Below are 20,314 nucleotides of genomic sequence, written 5' to 3'. Positions count from 1 at the left end.
TCGAGTCTCGGTCCAGCACACAGTTTTAATCTGCCAGGAAGTTTCATATCAGTGCACACTCTGCTGCAGAGTGAAAATCTCATTCTGCATACAGTTGTTGTTTGCATTATAGAATAGGCTCAGGGTACAGCTTGGAGGAGCATTTCCTGCAGTAATGTGAGGGCTGTTTCAGAAGCCAGTATTCTTTTACGCAGGTTATCTTCTGGTCATCCCATGTGTGGAATTTTAAGCCAATACTGAACAGTCCATTCTTTAATCCCAAATCTCAAGAATATTGAGAAATATCTTCTTGCATACTTTGTTTTTCCACCGCTTTTTCTCAAGTGATAAATCTGTGTGCCTTTTCTTCTGGATTTGCCAGTGATCTTCCATGGACGTTTGTTTCAAATTTTGTCCACAAAATTGATTACATATATCTTTCCCTGTGCCATGACATAATTTTCCAGAATCATTCAAATAATGCCTACCTATCACTAGCAGAAAACTGAAGGCCTTCCTTAGAAAGGATTTCTGACAAACTTGAAACTATGTGTCAGACCTAAGTTTTGCCACTTCAACTCTTTTTTTATATCCAGTATGTTCTCAGAATTTTATTGGCTATTTTTCCCATCACTGCGTAAGTTGCCATAAAATTCCTGGCCTCCTGTTTCAACTTCTTTGCTTCCGTAATCTTTCCATAAGATACTTGAATTTCCTGGTAAGCAATCAGATGCAATTGTGTAGCGATGAATGTGAAGTAGTACTGTTGTCCCCAGTGGCAACTGTGACTGCTGTATCATTTTGAGCATTCTTGGATACAGCTGCCTAAGTTTCTAGGTAAAAAAAATTTGTAAATCAAGTTAAGAAGATCAAAGTTGAAGCTCAAATTCGTGTATTTATAACAACAATGATATCAGTACTATTATTATTAACAATAATCACAAGAAAAATTATCTGTGTCGTTATATGGTCTAGGAAAAATGACTGAGAACCCTGTAGATGAAATTAATTCTTCTTCCATCCATGTAACTTTCACAGTTACTACTGTTCTCACCTACAATTAAGTGGATATTCTAAAAATCCATGCCAGGAATGACTAAAACATAAAATGAGCAAAGCCTGATGTTCTTATTTATATCACAATAAAGGAGCTGTGGTACTATTAAGTTTCATAGTCTTAATGGTTAATGTGAGGTAAATAATGAAAATTTCTTACTGCTGTCAATCACTCTCAGGAAGGAATATCTGCTTTTACATGCTAATTTCAGCCAAGATACTATTTCTTCCCCAATTAAAAAACAAAAACTGTCTTGTAAAGCGCTGTGTTTTCACGAACTGAAGCTACAACCAAGGAACCACTTTCGAACACTGGGAGGGATATGTCCAGTATTAAGCAGTAATATTGTGTTATGGCTGCACATGCTTTGGCATTTACATGGTATTGTTTACTACACCCAAAACACTATGGTTATTCTTACTTCTTTCTTTTGCTGTTATACAGTATTTCCATGTATATGTACCACATATGTGTTATTATTTTAGTTAATTTTCTTTGTGAGTGAGTAATTAAAAATTCAGAATCCTGCCTGGCCAGAAAAGTTGCACTGAGAGTCAAGGATATCAACTGACTGAAAAACACAAATTTGACATTTTGTCGGTTATGTAGTATTTTGTTTTCTCTTCTCGTCGCTGACAATACAGTATTTGCTATCTTGCTTTGTAAAGCCCAATTCATTTTTGACCTCTGTTTACACAGCTTCTTACGAAGCTGAGTGAATTAATAATTCATCCCATGATTGTATTTCTACTCTCTCTCTCTCTCTCTCTCTCTCTCTCTCTCTCTCTCTCTCTCTCTCTTTCTCTTTTTTTTCCATGTACTGTGTCATCTCAACCATTAATTTACTTAGTGCTGTTGTAATTCAGTTCACTAAAATGCTAAAACCATTTGTTCCTGTTCAATAAAACTTATTCAGTATTCATCTATTCATAAACTGGAAAGTATAGATAGTATAGTGATAAGAGTGCATTCACTACTTGACTGATGGTCTGATTATTTAATTAATGTTGTACTACCGGGTGTTCTGCCGAGATGTAGTTTCCATTTTATGCACAATATTTTGATGACTGACCTATCTGTCTTTTTCAGTTGCTGTGAGTTTTGCTGTTTTGTGTGTTCAGTGCCTGAACTCCAACCAGACTGTGAACTGTTGTTGGTCTCGTGCCACTTTTTATAGCTGAGTTCAATTCCCTGTGCTCCCTAAGCCCTCTGTGCTTATTGTTTTTCTGACCTTGCCCTGATGTTACACGAAACACAAATTCTCTCGGCATTTTCCTGCTCTGGTGAATTTGATGGCTAGCAAGATTTTACAAAATCAAGTGCTGGACTCCAAGCATTATTTACACTGAAACTTCTGCCCCTGTTATTACATTTTCTGAAATGTTTATTTTGATGAATATCTTAATTATGCTGTCCCATAGACTTGATCTCATTGTCTTTCATTTCTGTGACAGCTGATTTGCTGTGTTGATGTTCCTTGCATCTTTCCTCAACTGAACCCATTTGTTTGGACCGCTGTTTGTAGGTGTTGTAATTTTTTGCCAAGACTATCTTTGTCTGAAAGTGTTCGAGGGGACCAGAGTTTTAAGCATCGAATTTCTTTTTGATGAATGATGATAGCTTGAGTAAATTTCACTTCCATCAACTGAGATAAAAAGTATTCTATGTACTGGTAAAGGTGATGTAGGTGTCCAACAGCTGGGTTATGTTTTAATTCCTTGCATGTCTTTCATGGGGCTTACTGTAAGAACAGTCAAGGAAAGGTGCAAGGAACATAAGCGACAAACTTGGCTAACACAACCAAGCAGATCAGCTGTCACTGAGCACTACCTTAAATATAATCATGAAATGAGACAAGTATCGTGGTGCAAATGCCTAGTTTCTATGATGGTATAATTAACGGTCTATCGTAATAAAGATCTCGGAAAACATAGTAAACAGGGATGAAGATTTCAATTTAAATGATGCTTGCGGCCAACCTCACTGGCCATCAAATCCACCAGATGTGGTGAATACTGAGAGAATTTGCGTTTTATGGAATATTAGAGTGAGTTCTGATAAAACCAAAGACAGTCAAAGGGTGAAGGGAGTATGGGGAACCCAATTTGGCTATAAATAGCAGCATGAGCCCGACAACAGTTCACAGTGTGATTGAAGTCCAGGCAGCTAGTGCACATAACAGGAAATCTCGCAGCACCTGATGAAGATGGCTGGATCGATCGTCGAAATATTTTGCGTAAAATGGAAAGAGCAACTCAGTTGAACACCCGGAAGCATGCCATTAATCGTTCATGCCTAAAAAACCTGAGAGGTTTACAGTGCTGGAACACCACTTACAGGAAAATACAAAATATCAATTCCAGGATAGCTAATGTAGTAGTGGCAACTTTCTGTTTAGAGCACTGATTTTACTGCTTGCTTGTATACACTAATCCCTAAAGTATAGTTATTTGCTTCAAAGAGAAAATCCAGCACCACACATTCTACTCACAATTGACATAAATTATAAAATGCCTTTGTCATCCACAAGGTATGTCAACTCTGAACTTGTATCCACTTCACTATTTTTCTACATAGTGTATCAAAACCAACCCACTAATCCACAATCCCCTCCTTTTTTTCAGAGAAAATTTATGTGGATCCACAGCTTGTATTATTTCAGGAAATAGTGTGTATGCTAATTGAGATTAGACATAAATTGTGATTATATTAACTGGCATATATAGGATTCAGATAGTATGATGACAGTGTATGTTGGCTCTCGGTGGGCAAAAACACTTGATAATTATTCTTTAGCCTTGATACTAGTTGTTACGGCTGTGGGACATATTCTTGGAACCCACGACTTTTACTGGCATTTCTACAACCAGCTGTATAGTATCAAAATTATAGAAAAAGTTAAACTGTGGAACCCATGATAACTGAAGTGTGTGATTACTGCAGTGTGGACTGCAGCACACTGCACATCATAGTTTTCAATTCCAGTATGCAACTGCAGTTCCCTGGCATCCATACACATTTGACATACACCATCTCATATGTGTATAATTGATTTGCATGTAATACAAGTAGAACTATGTTAAAATTCAATTCAATTACCAATAGCTTCCGAATTTACAGGATCAGTTTGTATCTTAAAAAGATTAAAATTAATTGTTATTTGCATGCGGCAAGCAGGAGAATCAAAGAGCATGTCCATCCAATAAAACTGTTTTGTAAAGTACCCCCTCTGAATCATTGTTTCATTTCACAGAGCTGTGACCGGATGGTTCTCATATGGGATATGCGAACAGGGCAGTGTGTTCAGTCATTTGAAGGCCATCAGTCAGACATAAATAGTGTGAAATTTCATCCAAGTGGAGATGCTGTAGCTACTGGTTCAGATGATGCAACAGTGAGTGTTTTTGGTATTTCCCAAAGTACATTTATTGAAACATTAAAATGGGATTGTGGGGATGAAACTCATGAAATTTACCTTTTCAGTGTCGTTTATTTGATCTGAGGGCAGACAAAGAAGTTGCTGTGTACTCCAAAGAGAGCATCATCTTTGGTGTTAATTCTGTGGATTTCTCTGTTAGTGGTGAGTGACTTTCATGACAGTTAGTTTGACCTTTTTATATTAATCAGTACTTATGCATTGTACTGTATGCCCCTGGGCTGTTACTGTACTTGTATACAGGAGATTCTTGTACTATTCCCCAGCGAGGAACAATAGCAGACATATCAGTTACCTATTTAACCCCAGCTAAATGTAATCTGCTCTGTAACATCTCCACAACCTGCCTGAGTGGTGCCCTGCCGAAAAATGCAATGTATCCCATCACTTCATTTTGAGTGTACTTGTATCATGCCATTACTTTTTATCAATATGTATTGTGTCTCAGAAAACCTTTTCATGCAAGCAATTACTGGTGGTCTTATTGTGATCATGCTAATTTCTATGGACTATGATATGCAGTGAGCAGAGGTACATCTGTGTGGCAGTATATGATTCTTTTACATGCACTACAAGATGATAAAAGGAGATTTTAATGCAAAAAAAGGAGGACAAGAAAAATACCTTCATTGTGATACTTTTGATATGACATTTAAACCAGAAGAGATGATACTGTAATACAGTATGTTGAGACTCCTTAAAACATTCTTTCAGATGAAAGCAAATAGTAAATGATATGGCAAAGACCAATTGGAACAGAGATTAAAATTGATTATATTTTATCAGTCTGTAAGGATATTGTATGGGATGTGGTGGTCTTAAACTGCTTGAGAATTTGAAGTGATCGTAGACTAGTAAGATCAAGAGCGAAAATAGACACAGAGATATGTCGAAAGAAACTCTCATTACACAATTAATCTGAAATGCAAAATAATAGTGACTTGACACAGCTTCACACAGGTAGCACTAAATAACTACAGCCTGTGACTAATCAGGTGTATAAATTATATACACAACCCATCCTTGTCAGTCGTGCTTATCTATCAGTGAAAACTGCATAAAAGTCCGTACAGTATTCTTGAGGCTACCCTTCACATACAGACAAATAATTCATGATATGTACTGATGATAATTTATTAAAGACTTCAAATAAAATCAAGCAACACATGAAACAACTTAGTAAATTAAGACTATGATGGCAAAGGAAAAAAAAGACATTGTTATGTAATGAAGGCACTTATGCAAACAGCAAAAGATATTACAGGTTCATTTGGTGTTATTGGCTAGGAGACTCCGTCTAAGGTTGTTCAGCCACCTGGTGCAAGTCTTTCTATTTGACACCACTTTAGCAACTTGTGCATCGCATGAAGAGTAGGTGAAACGAAGGGGACAACATAAAAATCTAGTTGCAATAAAGAAAATCTCTGATGTAGTCAGGAATCACAAATAGGACTGCGTGATCCAGAGGGATCAATGTTAATCACTAGTCCAAGAGCGGTGGTAATAGATCATGATAAAATAAGCATAACTGAATTCATCTATTTGAAAATGTCTCCAAAAGGATGGAAGAAGTTAACAGGAAATTTTGAAAACACATACAATCGAAAACAATAAAGAATATGAAGGAAACAAAATAGAAACTTATGTTGGCTAGACACCGTGTTTCAAACGCTATGATGGCAGGTGCATCTGTATGATTCAGTTTTTGGTAAAGATGAAAACCATCATTTCACAGTTGTTCTAATTACACACATTCATTTTTAAGCTAGTGCCATATTCATCTTTAATCTTACTCAAAGTCTACTAATATCAGAGCTAAGAATGTAAAAAGAGGACTTAAATGTGAATGTGCTGAAATAGAATGTGACTGTAACATCAGAATAACAAAGCAGTCCACTGGAATGTATAAGAAGGGAAAACTTAACATAAGAATAAACCAAGACAATTGAATAGTTGTTATCAGTAAGGAGAACAATTGTATTTGGGAAAAAGATGTCGAAACATTCATCCATTGGAGGAACTGAAAGTAATATCTGTTTAATTGGCTCACCTGTCAGTAAAATGGAAAACCACAGCAAGTTTCTGCATGGAGTACAGACACAATCTGATAAGTTATGTATTAAAAACATCAGTGGCAGTAATATACTAAAGTATACTTAAGAAATCTGAAAGAGGTGTATGTGAATTACAATTTGTGTCTATGCAGGGACTCGGAGCAATTGAAGTTGCATGTCACAACAGAGGTGCTTGTCCAGAATTGTTACAATCAAAGAAAGGGTGTGTGCCTCACAAAAATCTTTTGATCAAGTTCAGCATCATGAAGTTATGTAGCCCCACAGTCACAGACCAGGGCATCCATTGCATCAGAAACCTATATTGGAACCAAACTGTGCTGTTAAAATGTGATACATTCATCTAAACACAAATTAAAAGCTGAGTAATACAGGAATATATGTTACCTCAAATTTCATTCACTCTCTGTTTGGCATAAATTTTTAAAAGATTATGTGAAAATATGAATTTTGAAGTGAAAAGAAAATAGTCATCTGCTACACTTTTAATGCAGTCCTAATTGTTGATAATATAGATGGTCTACAATTAGTTGATGAATTATGAGAACACAGTAAATACCAAAAAGACAAAATTCATTATCATCACAAGAATTTTTCCCTTTTTTAATGCTAATCTGTGCGCTTGACTTTTTGGAGACTTGACACCAGACAATATAGTAAACTGCCACGTTAAATGAGCATTACACATTTCTCAAGGCTTAAGAAGAAAATACTTACATGTTTCTCTTTGAACTGGTCTAAGGATTGTCTTTGGACCTCTTGGCTGTGAGACATTAAACTGGCTGCAACAGCATAATATTCAATCATTGGTGCAATCCACAGAAAACTGAGAAGTAATGGAAAATGTGATGGAAATCATCCATTGGTGAATGTGCATATTTGTCGAAAGTAGAAAAAGACAAGAACAAGTAGATAGTTTAAGAAGTGAATCGAGAACATAGGTACTTAATAATGAAAGCAAAATGACATCACAAGGATTGTGTTAGATGAGATACATAAAACTGCTTGAGTTATGAAGAAGTAAAAAGTCACAGGAAATGACTGTGTTTGTACAGAAGCTATTGAAACTGGAAGAAATGAGGTTTTGAGAAAACTTTTAACCCAATTTCAACAAAATATATAGTAACACCCCATGAGGAACAAGATATTGCTTCAATCTGCGTTAATAAATTGAATAATATATGTCAGATTTCATCTTGACAATGGGAAATTCAGAACTGAAACAGTAGTCAAGCAGGATAATTCCATATCGTGTAACTATTCTCAACAGCCAGATGAGTATTAATGATTTTTGAACTGAGAAAATGATTAAGGAATATATATGAGGGAATGTACCTGAACTACCTTATAGTTTTGCTGATGATGGGGTACAGCTTGTGTCATGCGCAGATAAACTTCAGCATCTAAGGAGGCACTTCATTTAGCAAGTTTGCAAATAGACTTTAAAATTAATTATATAAGTATAGAAATTAGTAAAAACTGTATAATTAAGCATTATACAAACAAATATTTTGTTCAGTATCTTACTGGCCATAAAAACCTGTGTATGTATGTCAGAAAGCAAAATTAGTTAAAAACCAAATAATATGCTCATTTACCTGTTGTTGTTGTTGTCGTCATCAGTCCAGAGACTGGCTTGATTCAGCTCTACATGCTACTCTATCCTTTACAAGCTTCATCATCTCCGAGTAACTAATGTAACCTACATCCTTCCGAATCTGTTTAGTGTACTAATGCCTTGGTCTCCCTCTATGATTTTTGCACTCCGCGCTTCCCTCCAATACTAAATTGATGATCCTTTGATGCCTCAGAATGTGTCCTATCAACCGATCCTTTCTTCTACTCAAGTTGTGCCACAAATCGCTCTTCTCCCCCATTCTATTCGGTACCTCCTAATTAATTACATCATCTACCCATCTAATCTTCTGCATTCTTCTGTAGCACCACATTTCGAAAGCTTCTATTCTCTTCTTGTCAAAACTATTTATCGTCCATGTTTCACTTCCATACATGGCTACACTCCATACAAATACTTTCAGAAAAGACTTCCTGGCACTTAAATCTATACTCGATGTTAACAAATTTCTCTTCTTCAGAATCACTTTCCTTGCCATTGTCAGTCTATATTTTATATTCTCTCTACTTCAATCATCACCACTTATTTTGCTCCCCATATAGCAAAACTCATCTACTACTTCAAGTGTCTCATTTCCTAATCTTCTTTCCTCAGCATCACCTAATTTGATTTGACTACATTCCATTGTCTTCATTTTTCTTTTGTTGATGTTCATCTTATATCCTCCTTTCAAGACACTGTCCATTCCGTTCAACTGCTCTTCCAAGTCCTTTGATGTCTCTGATAGAATTACAATGTCATCGGCGAACCTCAAAGTTTTTAGAATGAGATTTTCACTCTGCAGCGGAGTGTGCGCTGATATGAAACTTCCTGGCAGAGCGCAATGCCCGTGAAAGGCAAAGGTCCCGAGTTCGAGTCTCGGTCCGGCACACAGTTTTAATCTGCCAGGAAGTTTCTCAAAGTTTTTATTTCTTCTCCATGGATTTTAATACCTACTCCAAATTTTTCTTTTGTTTCCTTCACTGCTTGCTCAATATACAAATTGAATAACATCGGGGAGAGGCTACAACCCTGTCTGACTCCCTTGTCAACCACTGCTTCCCTTTCATGCCCCTCGGCTCTTATAACTGCCATCTGGTTTCTGTACAAATTGTAAACATCCTTTCGCTCCCTGTATTTTCCCGCTGCCACCTACAGAATTTGAAGGACAGTATTCCAGTCAACATTTTCAAAAGCTTTCTCTAAGTCTACAAATGCTAGAAAAGTAGGTTTGCCTTTCCTTAATCTTTCTTCTAAGATAATTCGTAGGGTCAGTATTGCCTCACATGTTCCCATATTTCTACGGAATTCAAACTGATCTTCCCCGAGGTTGGTTTCTACCAGTTTTTCCATTCCTCTGTAAAGAATTCATGTTAGTATTTTGCAGCCATGACTTATTAAACTGATAGTTCGGTTATTTTCACACATGTCAACTTTTGCTTTCTTGGAATTGGAATTATTATATTCGTCTTGAAGTCGGAGGGTCTGGCTCGTACATCTTGCTCACCAGATTGTAGTTCTAATGGAATGTTGGAATGGGGCCTTGTTTCAGCTTAGGTCTTTCAGTGCTCTGTCAAACTCTTCATGCAGTATCATATCTCCCATTTCATCTTCATCTATGTCCTCTTCCATTTCCGTAATATTGCCCTCAAGTACATCGCCCATGTATAGCCCCTCTGTATACTCCTTTCAACTATCTGCCTTCCCTTCTTTGCTTAGAACTGGTTTTCCATCTGAGCTCTTAATATTCACACAAATGGTTCTCTTTTCTCCAAAGGTCTCTTTAATTTTCCTGTAGGCAGTATCTACAGTTGTATTTAAACTTACTGCCAATGAAATATTATGACAAATAATGATTATAATGTTGCTGTGATGGGCAGAGATTGACAGTAATGTAGCTTCATTGTGCTAGAGTAAATTAAGTGTTGATCAGCATGTAAGGAAACAAATGCATCACAATGTAAGTACCAAAAAGGTAGTGAAGAAAGAGGACATACAATGAATCTGTTGTATGTTGGCATTGTTTAAAAGAGGCTGATGGCAGGTCATGATCTTGAACAATTATTTATTGGTCTCTAACCTAGTTTTCAGTTCTGAACAGATGTCATTTTGACAACAATAGTAACATTAAGAACAATTCATCACATTCACTGCATATTCCAAACGAAGCTTTCCAGGAGTGTATTTTGGAGTGGAAACACTGCTGTGACAAGTCAGTGTGCAGGGGACAAGCGTTAAACATTTGTAATTCGAGTAAAATTATTATTAAAAAGTTTGGACACGTCGTAAACAGCACTTCATTGGGCTCTAACAGTTGTTGTTGTTGTTGTTGTTGTTGTTGTTGTTGTTGTCTTCTTCAGTCCTAAGACTGGTTTGATGCAGCTCTCCATGCTACTCTATCCTTTGCAAGCTTCTTCATCTCCCAGTACCTACTGCAGCCTACATCCTTCTGAATCTGCTTAGTATATTCATCTCTTGGTCTCCATCTACGATTTTTACCCTCTACACTGCCCTCCAATACTAAATTGGTGATCCCTTGATGCCTCAGAACATGTCCTACCAACCGATCCCTTCTTCTAGTCACCGAGCAAGGTGGCGCAGTGGTTAGCACACTGGACTCGCATTCGGGAGGACGATGGTTCAATCCTGCGTCCAGCCGTCCTGATTTAGGTTTTCCGTGGTTTCCCTAAATCGCTTCAGGCAAATGCCGGGACTGTTCCTTAGAAAGGGCACGGCCGATTTCCTTCCCCATCCTTCCCTAATCTGAGCTTGTGCTCCATCTCTAATGACCTCGTTGTCGACAGGACGTTAAACAGTAATCTCCTCCTCCTCCTCCTTCTAGTCAAGTTGTGCCACAAACTCCTCTTCTCCCCAATTCTATTCAATACCTCCTCATTAGTTATGTGATTTACCCATGTTATCTTCAGCATTCTTCTGTAGCACCACATTTCGAAAGCTTCTATTCTCTTCTTGCCCAAACTATTTATCGTCCATGTTTCACTTCCATACATGGCTACACTCCATACAAATACTTTCAGAAACGACTTCCTGACATTTAAATGCTCTAACCGTAAGGCTTCTAAACTAAGAGGTATAGTGACTCAGTAACTGAAACTACTAAATGTAAACCATAAATATGATTCTGTTGATCAACAAAATGTTAATAATCATATTACAGTGTACTACTAAATGCAGGGAAGATATCTGTTCTAGTGTTGGAAATTCATGTGATGGCCTACCCAAAATACAAAAGTGAAAAAATCTTTATTGCAGGAAGATCCACTCCTTTTACCCCAGAGACGTTAACATTGTAACCTCTACATTTCGATATGTTCAGTCCTCTTTGCAGTTCATTATAGGAGTATTCTTACAATTTATATTTACCAAAGTTTTTTTTTTTTTGTATTGCCACTTGTAATTTCAGCGGAGATGTGAAATTACTTTTAGCGTATTTTCTGCCTTTCTGACAGCCCAACATATAAATGTCCTTACACATCTTGTTCTTTGTTTGATTTTAGGGAGGCTTCTATTTGCTGGATATAATGATTATACTGTTAATGTCTGGGATTCACTAAAGTGTGTAAGAGTGACTCTGTTGTATGGTCATGAGAACAGGGTATCTTGCCTGCAAGTGTCACCTGATGGAACAGCTCTTTCTACCGGAAGCTGGGATTATACTTTACGGGTAAATTTATTCTACTTTAAATTTTAGGACTAATTTCTTAAGAATTTTCATCATGTTGTTAAATCTGTGTATATTATGTATTTAGTTCATTTAAGCTCCAAAAATGTTGATGCTTTTGAAGCCATCAAAATTGAATACTAGTGCTAGTTTTTAAACACTGTTTGTCAGTAAGTAGTGTAAGTATACAAACAAAGCCAGTGGACAAGGCAGCCATAACAGATGCTAAGAAAGAGAAAATAGCTGAGTCACAGTGTAACAAGAATAATACTTGAGGAAAACTTCGCTCTTTCTTATGACGAACTAGCTCTAACTACAGATCAATCATGGGAGGTCCTGATCTAGTTTCGGTACGTATTACGAGCCAATCACTGTCATTATTTTCGTGATTCAAGTCTGGACAGAATGGTAGCCAAATTATTTTAATATTATCCTTATTTTCGTGTTTGTCATCCCCATCTGAGAATCTTCAAGGATGAGTATTGTCACCCTTAAAATGTAAGAATGCACCTGTGGCACCAAAATGTGATAGAACAAAAGGTTGAAGGATCTCTTCCTTGAACCTGTGGGCGCTTCAAAGAACCATTTCAGATTATATGGAAATCAGTCTGTCCACTATGGCTGATCCTGTCCCCTGTCCCACCCAATGTCAGCCACTATGTTACATGCATCTTCAACACACAAACATGTGCTTTTTGTGCTCTTGCCATATATAACTGTCTCAATTCTCAAGCTCTGCCTAAATTACAAGCTGAAGAACAAAATTGCTCAATTTGGTGATCCCTCATACACAGTCTTCCTTTCTCTAGTGCCTTCACTCACATAGTGTGATTTGATAATAGGACATGTATAATGCTTCTACGTGCATAAAGGTTACCAGCACAAAGATTATTCCATACTATTTGGGTGGATAGCATTGATTTTTGTAAGGATCAGGTCAGTGGAGTGGTGTTTGCTATTAAATTGTAACAGGATATTAGCAAGAGGTAACATCGCTTTTGTTCATAGTTGACCTATGCTTGATCTTCCATTATACTAAATGATACAGCTACATGAAATCTATTCTTCGCAAACCACATTACTTTTTCTGATCGAGAGTTCTTCTGGAACCACTTTCTGTCTCCCTGTTCCATTCGTGAATGATACACAGAAAGAATGACAGATGATTGTCACTAAACCTCCATATGAGCTCTTTATTTTTCCAATTTTCTCATTGTCGTCTTTGCTTGAGACATATGTGGGAGGAAGTAATATGTTGCCCAACTCTTCTTGGAACATACACTCTTCAAATGTCAACAGTAAATCTCTTCGTGATGCACACTTCGTGCTTCTTTTGTAGCGTCTGCCACTAGGAGCTCTTGAGCATCTCTATAATGCTCTCACACCATTGAGTAAATGATCCTGTGACGAAAGACAGTGCCCGTCGTTGGATTGTCTCTATCCCTTCCAGTAACTCTTTGAGCCTCCATAACGTGTGTGTGTGTGTGTGTGTGTGTGTGTGTGTGTGTGTATAAAAACAAAGATGATGTGACTTACCAAACGAAAGCACTGGCATGTTGATAGACACACAAACATACACACAAAATTCAAGCTTTTGTAACCAATGGTTGCTTCTTCAGGAAAGAGGGAAGGAGAGGGAAAGACGAAAGGATGTGGTTTTTAAGGGAGAGGGTAAGGAGTCATTCCAATCCCGGGAGCGGAAAGACTTACCTTAGGGGGAAAAAAGGACAGGTATACACTAGCGCACACACACACACACACACATCCATCCGCACATACACAGACACAAGCAGACATTTGTAAAGGCAAAGAGTTGGGGCAGAGATGTCAGTCGAGGCGGAAGAACAGAGGCAAAGATGTTGTTGAATGACAGGTGAGGTATGAGCGGCGGCAACTTGAAATTAGTGGAGGTTGAGGCCTGGTGGGTAACGTGAAGAGAGGATATACTGAAGGGCAAGTTCCCATCTCCGGAGTTCTGACAGGTTGGTGTTAGTGGGAAGTATCCAGATAACCCGGACGGTGTAACACTGTGCCAAGATGTGCTGGCCGTGCACCAAGGCATGTTTAGCCACAGGGTGATCCTCATTACCAACAAACGCTGCCTGCCTGTGTCCATTCATGCGAATTGACAGTTTGTTGCTGGTCATTCCCACATAGAAAGCTTCACAGTGTAGGCAGGTCAGTTGGTAAATCACATGGGTGCTTTCACACGTGGCTCTGCCTTTGATGGTGTACACCTTCCGGGTTACAGGACTGGAGTAGGTGGTGGTGGGAGGGTGCATGGGACAGGTTTTACACTGGGGGCGGTTACAAGGGTAGGAGCCAGAGGGTAGGGAAGGTGGTTTGGGGATTTCATAGGGATGAACCAAGAGGTTGCGAAGGTTAGGTGGACGGCGGAAAGACACTTTTGGTGTAGTGGGGAGGATTTCATGAAGGATGGATCTCATATCAGGGCAGGATTTGAGGAAGTCGTATCCCTGCTGGAGAGCCACATTCAGAGTCTGATCCAGTCCCAGAAAGTAGTCATTCCAATCCCGGGAGCGGAAAGACTTGCCTTAGGGGGGGATAAAGGACAGGTATACACTCGCGCACACACACATATCCATCCGCACATATAAAGACACAAGCAGACATATGTAAAATAAAAATATGTGGCCTTTACAGATTGTTGTGCATCATCTTGCTGAAATATTGTACAACGTTATTTGTACTGAAGTGACCATTAACACTGGAAACTGGTAACTCCTTAATCTCTAGCACTGTTGTAATGCATGTTTTGGGTACCACTTACCGCAGCATTCTGTTCTATAACATTATGGTGAATTTATTTTTCACACAAGAGCAAATAATTAGCAAACTATTTCATTCTATAGTATAGGAGATGTCCATTTCACCATGTTGTTGTGCTGCTTCTGCTTCTGCTCCTAGTTCTACTTCTACTTCTGGATCTGCACTCTGCAAATCACCACGTGGAGCATGGGAAGAACAACTGCTTGTATTCCTTTGTACACACTGTCATTAGCCTAATTTTGTCTTTGCCATACCTAGAACTGGTTGTAGTATAATCTTAGATTTCTTACATAAAGCTGGTTATTGAAACTTTGTGAATTGGCTTTCGGGAATATTTTGTGTCTATCTTCAAGTGTTTACCAGTTCAGCTTTTTCAGCATCATTGTGACGTTCTCCCATGAGTCAAACAAACCTGTGACCATTCTTTCTGCCATACTTTGTATGTGTTCAATATCCTCCATTAGCCCAGTTTTGTACAGATACCACACACTCGATCAATATTCTATGATGTGTTGAACAAGTGTTTTGTAATCAGTCTCTTTTTGTAGAAGAATTATATTTTCCTAGTAGTGTTCCAATGAACCAATGTTTGTCATATGCTTTACCTATGACTGAGCTTATGCGATTGTTACATCCAGATATTTGTATCAGTTGACTGATACCAATAGTGCTTAATTGATATTGTAGTTCTAAGGTACTACATATTGTAAAGTGCACTATTTTAAATTTCTGCACATTTAAAGCAAGTTTGCCAATCTTTGCATCATTTTGAAATCATTTCAAAGATCTGCCTGAATATCTGTGCAGCTTTTTGTTTTTGTAGGAGCACCTTCTTACAGATAACTTCTTCATCTATGAAAAGCCAGAGGTTACAGTGAATGTCATCTTTAAAGTCATAAATATACAACATGAACAGTAAGGTCCCAACACACTTTGCTGAGGCACACCTAAAGTTACTTCTACATTTGTCAATGTATTTCCAACCAAGATACCACCACGAAGAAATCTCCAATGCAATCGCAAGTCTCACTTCGTACACCATGTGATCATACTTTTGATAAGTGCATGTGTGTTGCTGAGTCAAATGCTTCTTGGAAGTCAAGAAATAACAAACATAGCTGACTGCTTTGTCCCTGACTTTCGGTCTGTCGTGTGAAAAAAGTGCCAGTTTTCACGTGGTCAATGTTTGTGGAATCCATTTTAGTTGGCATGAAAGAGATGATTCTAGTAGAGATGCCTCATTACATTAGAGCTCAAAATATGTTCCAATATTCTACAGCAGATGCTTGTCAAGTTTAATGGCCAGTAGTTTTGTGGATCACTTCTGCTACCCATGCACACTATGTGATCAGTAGTATTCAGACACCAGCTGAAAATGACTTAAAAGTTCGTGGTGACCTCCATCGGTTGTGCTGTAATTCAATATGGTGTTGGTCCACAGTTAGCCTTGATGACAGCTTCCACTCTCGCAGGCATACGTTCAATCAGGTGCTGGAAGATTTCTTGGGGAATGGCAGCCCATTCTTAATGGATTGCTTCACTGAGCAGAGGTATCGATGTCAGTCAGTGAGGTCTGGTATAAAAATCGTGTTCCCAAACATCCCAAAGGTGTTCCATAGGATTCAGGTCAGGCCTCTGTGCAGGCCAGTCCATTACAGGGATGTTAATGTCGTGTAACCACTCTACCACAGGCCGTGCATTGTGAACAGGTGCTCGATCGTGTTGAAAGATGCAATCCCCTTACCCGAATTGCTCTTCAACTGTGGGAAGCAAGAAGGTGCTTAAAAGATCAGTGCAGCCCTGTGCTGTGATAGCGCCATGCAAAACTACAAGTATTACAAGCCCTATCCATGAAAAACACAACACCATAACACCACCACCTCCAAAATTTACTGTTGCCATTACACACGCTGGCAGATGACGTTCACTGGGCATTCGCCATACAACACCCTGCATTCGGATCGACACATAGTGTAATGTGATTCGTCACTCCACACAACGTTTTTCCACTGTTCAATTGTCCAATGTTTATGCTCCTTACAGCAAGCGAGGCATTGTTTGGCATTTATGGCATGGTGTGTGGGTTACGAGCAGCTGCTCGGCCATGAAGTCCAAGTTTTCTCACCTCCCGCCTAACTGTTATAATACTTGCAGTGGATCCTGGTGCAGTTTGGAATTTCTGTGTGGTGGTCTGGATAGATACCTGCCTATTACACATTACGACCCTCTTCAACTGTCGGCAGTTTCTGCCAGACAACAGTCGGCCTGTACACTTTTGTGCTGTACGTGTCCCTTCATGTTTCCACTTCACTACCACATTGGAAACAGTGGACCTAGGGAGATTTAGGAGTGTGGAAATCTCATGTACAGACATATGACACTAGTGACACCCAGTCACCTGACCGAAGTCCGTGAGTTTCACGGAGCACCCCATTCTGCTCTCTCTGATGATGTCTAATGACGACTGATGTCGCTGATATGGAGTACCTGGCAGTAGATCGCAGCACAGTGCACCTAATATGAAAAACTTATGTTTTTGGTGGTGTCCAGATGCTTTTGATCACATGGTGTAGATGTATATTACCTTGTTTTTTTCCTGCTACTGGGTACCTTTTTTATCCGAAGGATCTATGGTATATTATGATTAGAAGCGGGACTAACTTGGTCAGAAATGCTGTATAGCATGTGATAGGGATACTATTGGGCCACGGAGTTTTTTCAATTTTAGTTATCTCAGCTGTTTGTCAACACTGCTGACATATACATCACTCACCTTTGCAGTGATGCAGGAATTAAATTGAGGCAATAATCCTACATTTTCCTTCGTAAGGGAACATTTGAAAACGGAGTTATGTATTTGTGCTTTTGATTTGCTTCCTTTGTTTTCAGTTCCTGTTCCGTCCATCAGCGTCTGGACACTTATTGTGGTGTCACTTATAGCCTTTTCACATGACAAAAATATCTTTAGGTTTTGTGAAAGATCTTTCAATAATACTCCAGTACAGTAGCCATTGACAGCTTCTTCACACATTTCCCTCGTGCTAGCCAAAAGGATTTCATTCAGCATCTCTATATATCCCTATGCTTTGTTTTACACAAATTGCACAGTAGTCTGTGTTTCTTTAGAAGCTCCTTTACAGTAACTGTACCATTTAGGGGCCCTTCCATCACAAACTATGATGGAAATGGTCAACTATTCTTTCAAATGTGAGCTGTGATCTTTCTTCTTGTTTCAGTTTATCTTTGTAATTTGGTAATCATTGTTGCTACAACTGCCTCATTATCACTGATACTAGTTTCAGTGTGTGCATCTTCAAAGAGGTCAACTCTTCTTTGCTGCCATTAGATCCAATATATTTCCACAGGAGGCACTTACATTGTTTTCAAGGTTTCTTGTCATGTCCACCACTTAAAAACTGTAATAATCCCCATTGATTGGTGGATGATTAAGGTTTCCTCCAACGATGATAACAGTATGATTGGGTAATATTTGTACTAGTGAGCTGATGTTGTCTGTAATGTTTTCAGTTACATACAAGGTACACTCTGCAGTTCACCATATGGTACGTAAGATGTAGATCTGGGGGCAAGTATGGTGACCACCATTAATATTAAGTCTTGTCCAAACAATATTGCAATCAGCTTCAATTTCTGTCCCAGTGGATTTGAGTTGCTAGTCTACTTTGACAAGTACACCACCATGATTAGCCTGTCCTCTTGATATACTGTTAAATTGTTCCCAAAATTCTCACTGCTATCAATTTTGGGTTGTAACCTTCTTTCTGTACTTAGTATTATCTGAACTCCATTGCTTTACAGGAACACTTCAAACTCTAGCAATTTGTTGTGAATGCTTCAGCAGGTGACCATTAGGATTTGAATACTCTCATCTGTAGATTTTTTATCTTACATTAGTACTTTGGGATCTCCTACACTTGGCATTATCTAGACTGAATGGAGAGTGACAGCATATATGAAGACTTGTATATATTGTGGCAAATACTTGTTTGGGGGTGATGGTTATCCTGTCATTCTTTATCCAAGAAGTAGTAATCTACAGAATTATGAACAAAGTGAAATAATGTGTGTGACTGTCTGCTCTTTGTTTTAACTAGAAACATCTGTCTCAGTTATGAAATGTCTGAAAAGAAACTGCAGCAGTAAGGCCAGTTTACTATCACCATTGTAATTTCTGCGTTTCTTTCACTGTAGCCACAGCAGTTTACTGCTCAGAGAGATGTACAGTAGTGATCTCTCTCCATAAAACACAAACTAAACATATTCTGTCCTTTTTGGTTCATTTTAATTGGAGTTTCTGTTGTAAACATCATCCTCACGTTTTTATCTTTTCCCATCCCCTCAGCCTTTTTAAGGTACAGCATTTTTCTACTACAGTTATGTATTAGTAACTTGTTTTAATTAGTATCTCAACTCTGTTTAGTGATCCAGGAATTGTGTTCAGAATTTTTCACAGACTACCTTCACGGCTTGTCTCCAACGGCTTCTTCTGTTGGGAAAGCACTAAGATCTTCTTTCTGTATTTGCTACCAAACTGGTCATTAGAGCATATTTGTGTGTGGCAGTAATAGTGATCCAGATAATGAATTTAACTTACGCCACTCTAAACTGACTTAACCAGATAAGAAAAAGTTTATTATTGCAGCTGTGTGTAATTTATTTTAGATGTGAATTGACAGTATTGTGTTAATTTAATATTCAGCAAAATTTTGTTTTTATGATATGTTTTCTTATTTCAGGTGTGGGCATAGTCATTAGAATACCTACTACCAAACCAAAGATGATCTGCATTTATTAAGTTTATAATGATAATCCAAAGTCTCATGTTTGTGTGTCTGAGCTTCAAAATACTAGTCCCCCACTGAGTGAGAAACCAAATTAATTATGTATTGGATTAGTGTAGTTACTCGTACCTTGAAGAAATGTAATTTCTGCATGTGTAAAGTAGTGTGAAATGTACTGTTTTAAATGGATGTAGTAACTAAATAAAATTACATCAGTCATTAAAGGTGTTTATCTTGAGCGAGTCTACTACACGGAATATTCCTGTGTACTATTTATGTCTGCCTTTATTCTTGTCAGAAATTCAACAAGTGCCTGCTTAAAATGCTATAGCCATCTGAAGAGTAAAGAAGAACATTTTTTCTCTCACTTATGTCTGATGATTAGTTCAAGAATACTTTCAAAACCATAATATTTGTTTATCTGGTCTGGTTTGCAGTATACACTTTGTCTTTGTTCTAAGAAAGCAGGAAACTAAAGCTGATACTCTACAAAACAGTGATCAAACCAGTTCTTATGTATGGCAGTGAGACATGGTTACTGATGGAGACTTTGGAGAAGAATCTAAATATATGGGAATGAAGATTTTTGGTCCTGTAAAAGAAGGTGAGACATGGAGAATTAGGACTAATGAAGAAATAAGGGCTCTGTACAAAGAACCTAATTTGCTAACCTCAATCAAAATGATAAGGCTAAGGTGGTTAGGACATGTCCAGCATATGACAAAAGAAAGGCTCCCGCAGATGATGATGATGATGATGATGATGATGATGGGACATCCTGGTGGTAGAAGACGACGACCGCATGTGAGATGGCTGGAAGATGTGTAAGCCAACCTGAGAGCAGTGGGAGTGTGGAGGTGGCGCAGGCGTGCTGAAGGCCG

General features: G+C 38.3%; 1 protein-coding gene across 3 annotated transcripts in view; it reads left to right on the top strand.

Moving 5' to 3' along the window:
• LOC124612241 (guanine nucleotide-binding protein subunit beta-5) overlaps window positions 1-19,657 on the top strand; it is a 156,177-nt gene extending 136,520 nt beyond the window's left edge. For all 3 annotated transcript variants that reach the window (XM_047140315.1, XM_047140316.1, XM_047140317.1), the window contains 4 exons: window positions 4,290-4,430; window positions 4,520-4,616; window positions 11,678-11,844; window positions 19,389-19,657. In XM_047140315.1, the coding sequence (XP_046996271.1) occupies window positions 4,290-4,430; window positions 4,520-4,616; window positions 11,678-11,844; window positions 19,389-19,400 (417 nt within the window). In that variant the 3' untranslated portion in view covers window positions 19,401-19,657. The remainder of the gene's footprint in view (window positions 1-4,289; window positions 4,431-4,519; window positions 4,617-11,677; window positions 11,845-19,388) is intronic.
• The last annotated feature ends 657 nt before the right edge of the window (window positions 19,658-20,314 follow it).

The sequence above is a fragment of the Schistocerca americana genome, chromosome 4 (genome assembly GCF_021461395.2).
Source record: "Schistocerca americana isolate TAMUIC-IGC-003095 chromosome 4, iqSchAmer2.1, whole genome shotgun sequence".
In the NCBI taxonomy this organism is placed as follows: Eukaryota; Metazoa; Arthropoda; class Insecta; order Orthoptera; family Acrididae; genus Schistocerca; species Schistocerca americana.
The sequence above is the reverse complement of the archived record's forward strand: the minus strand, read 5'-3'. Positions and strand labels throughout refer to the sequence as shown.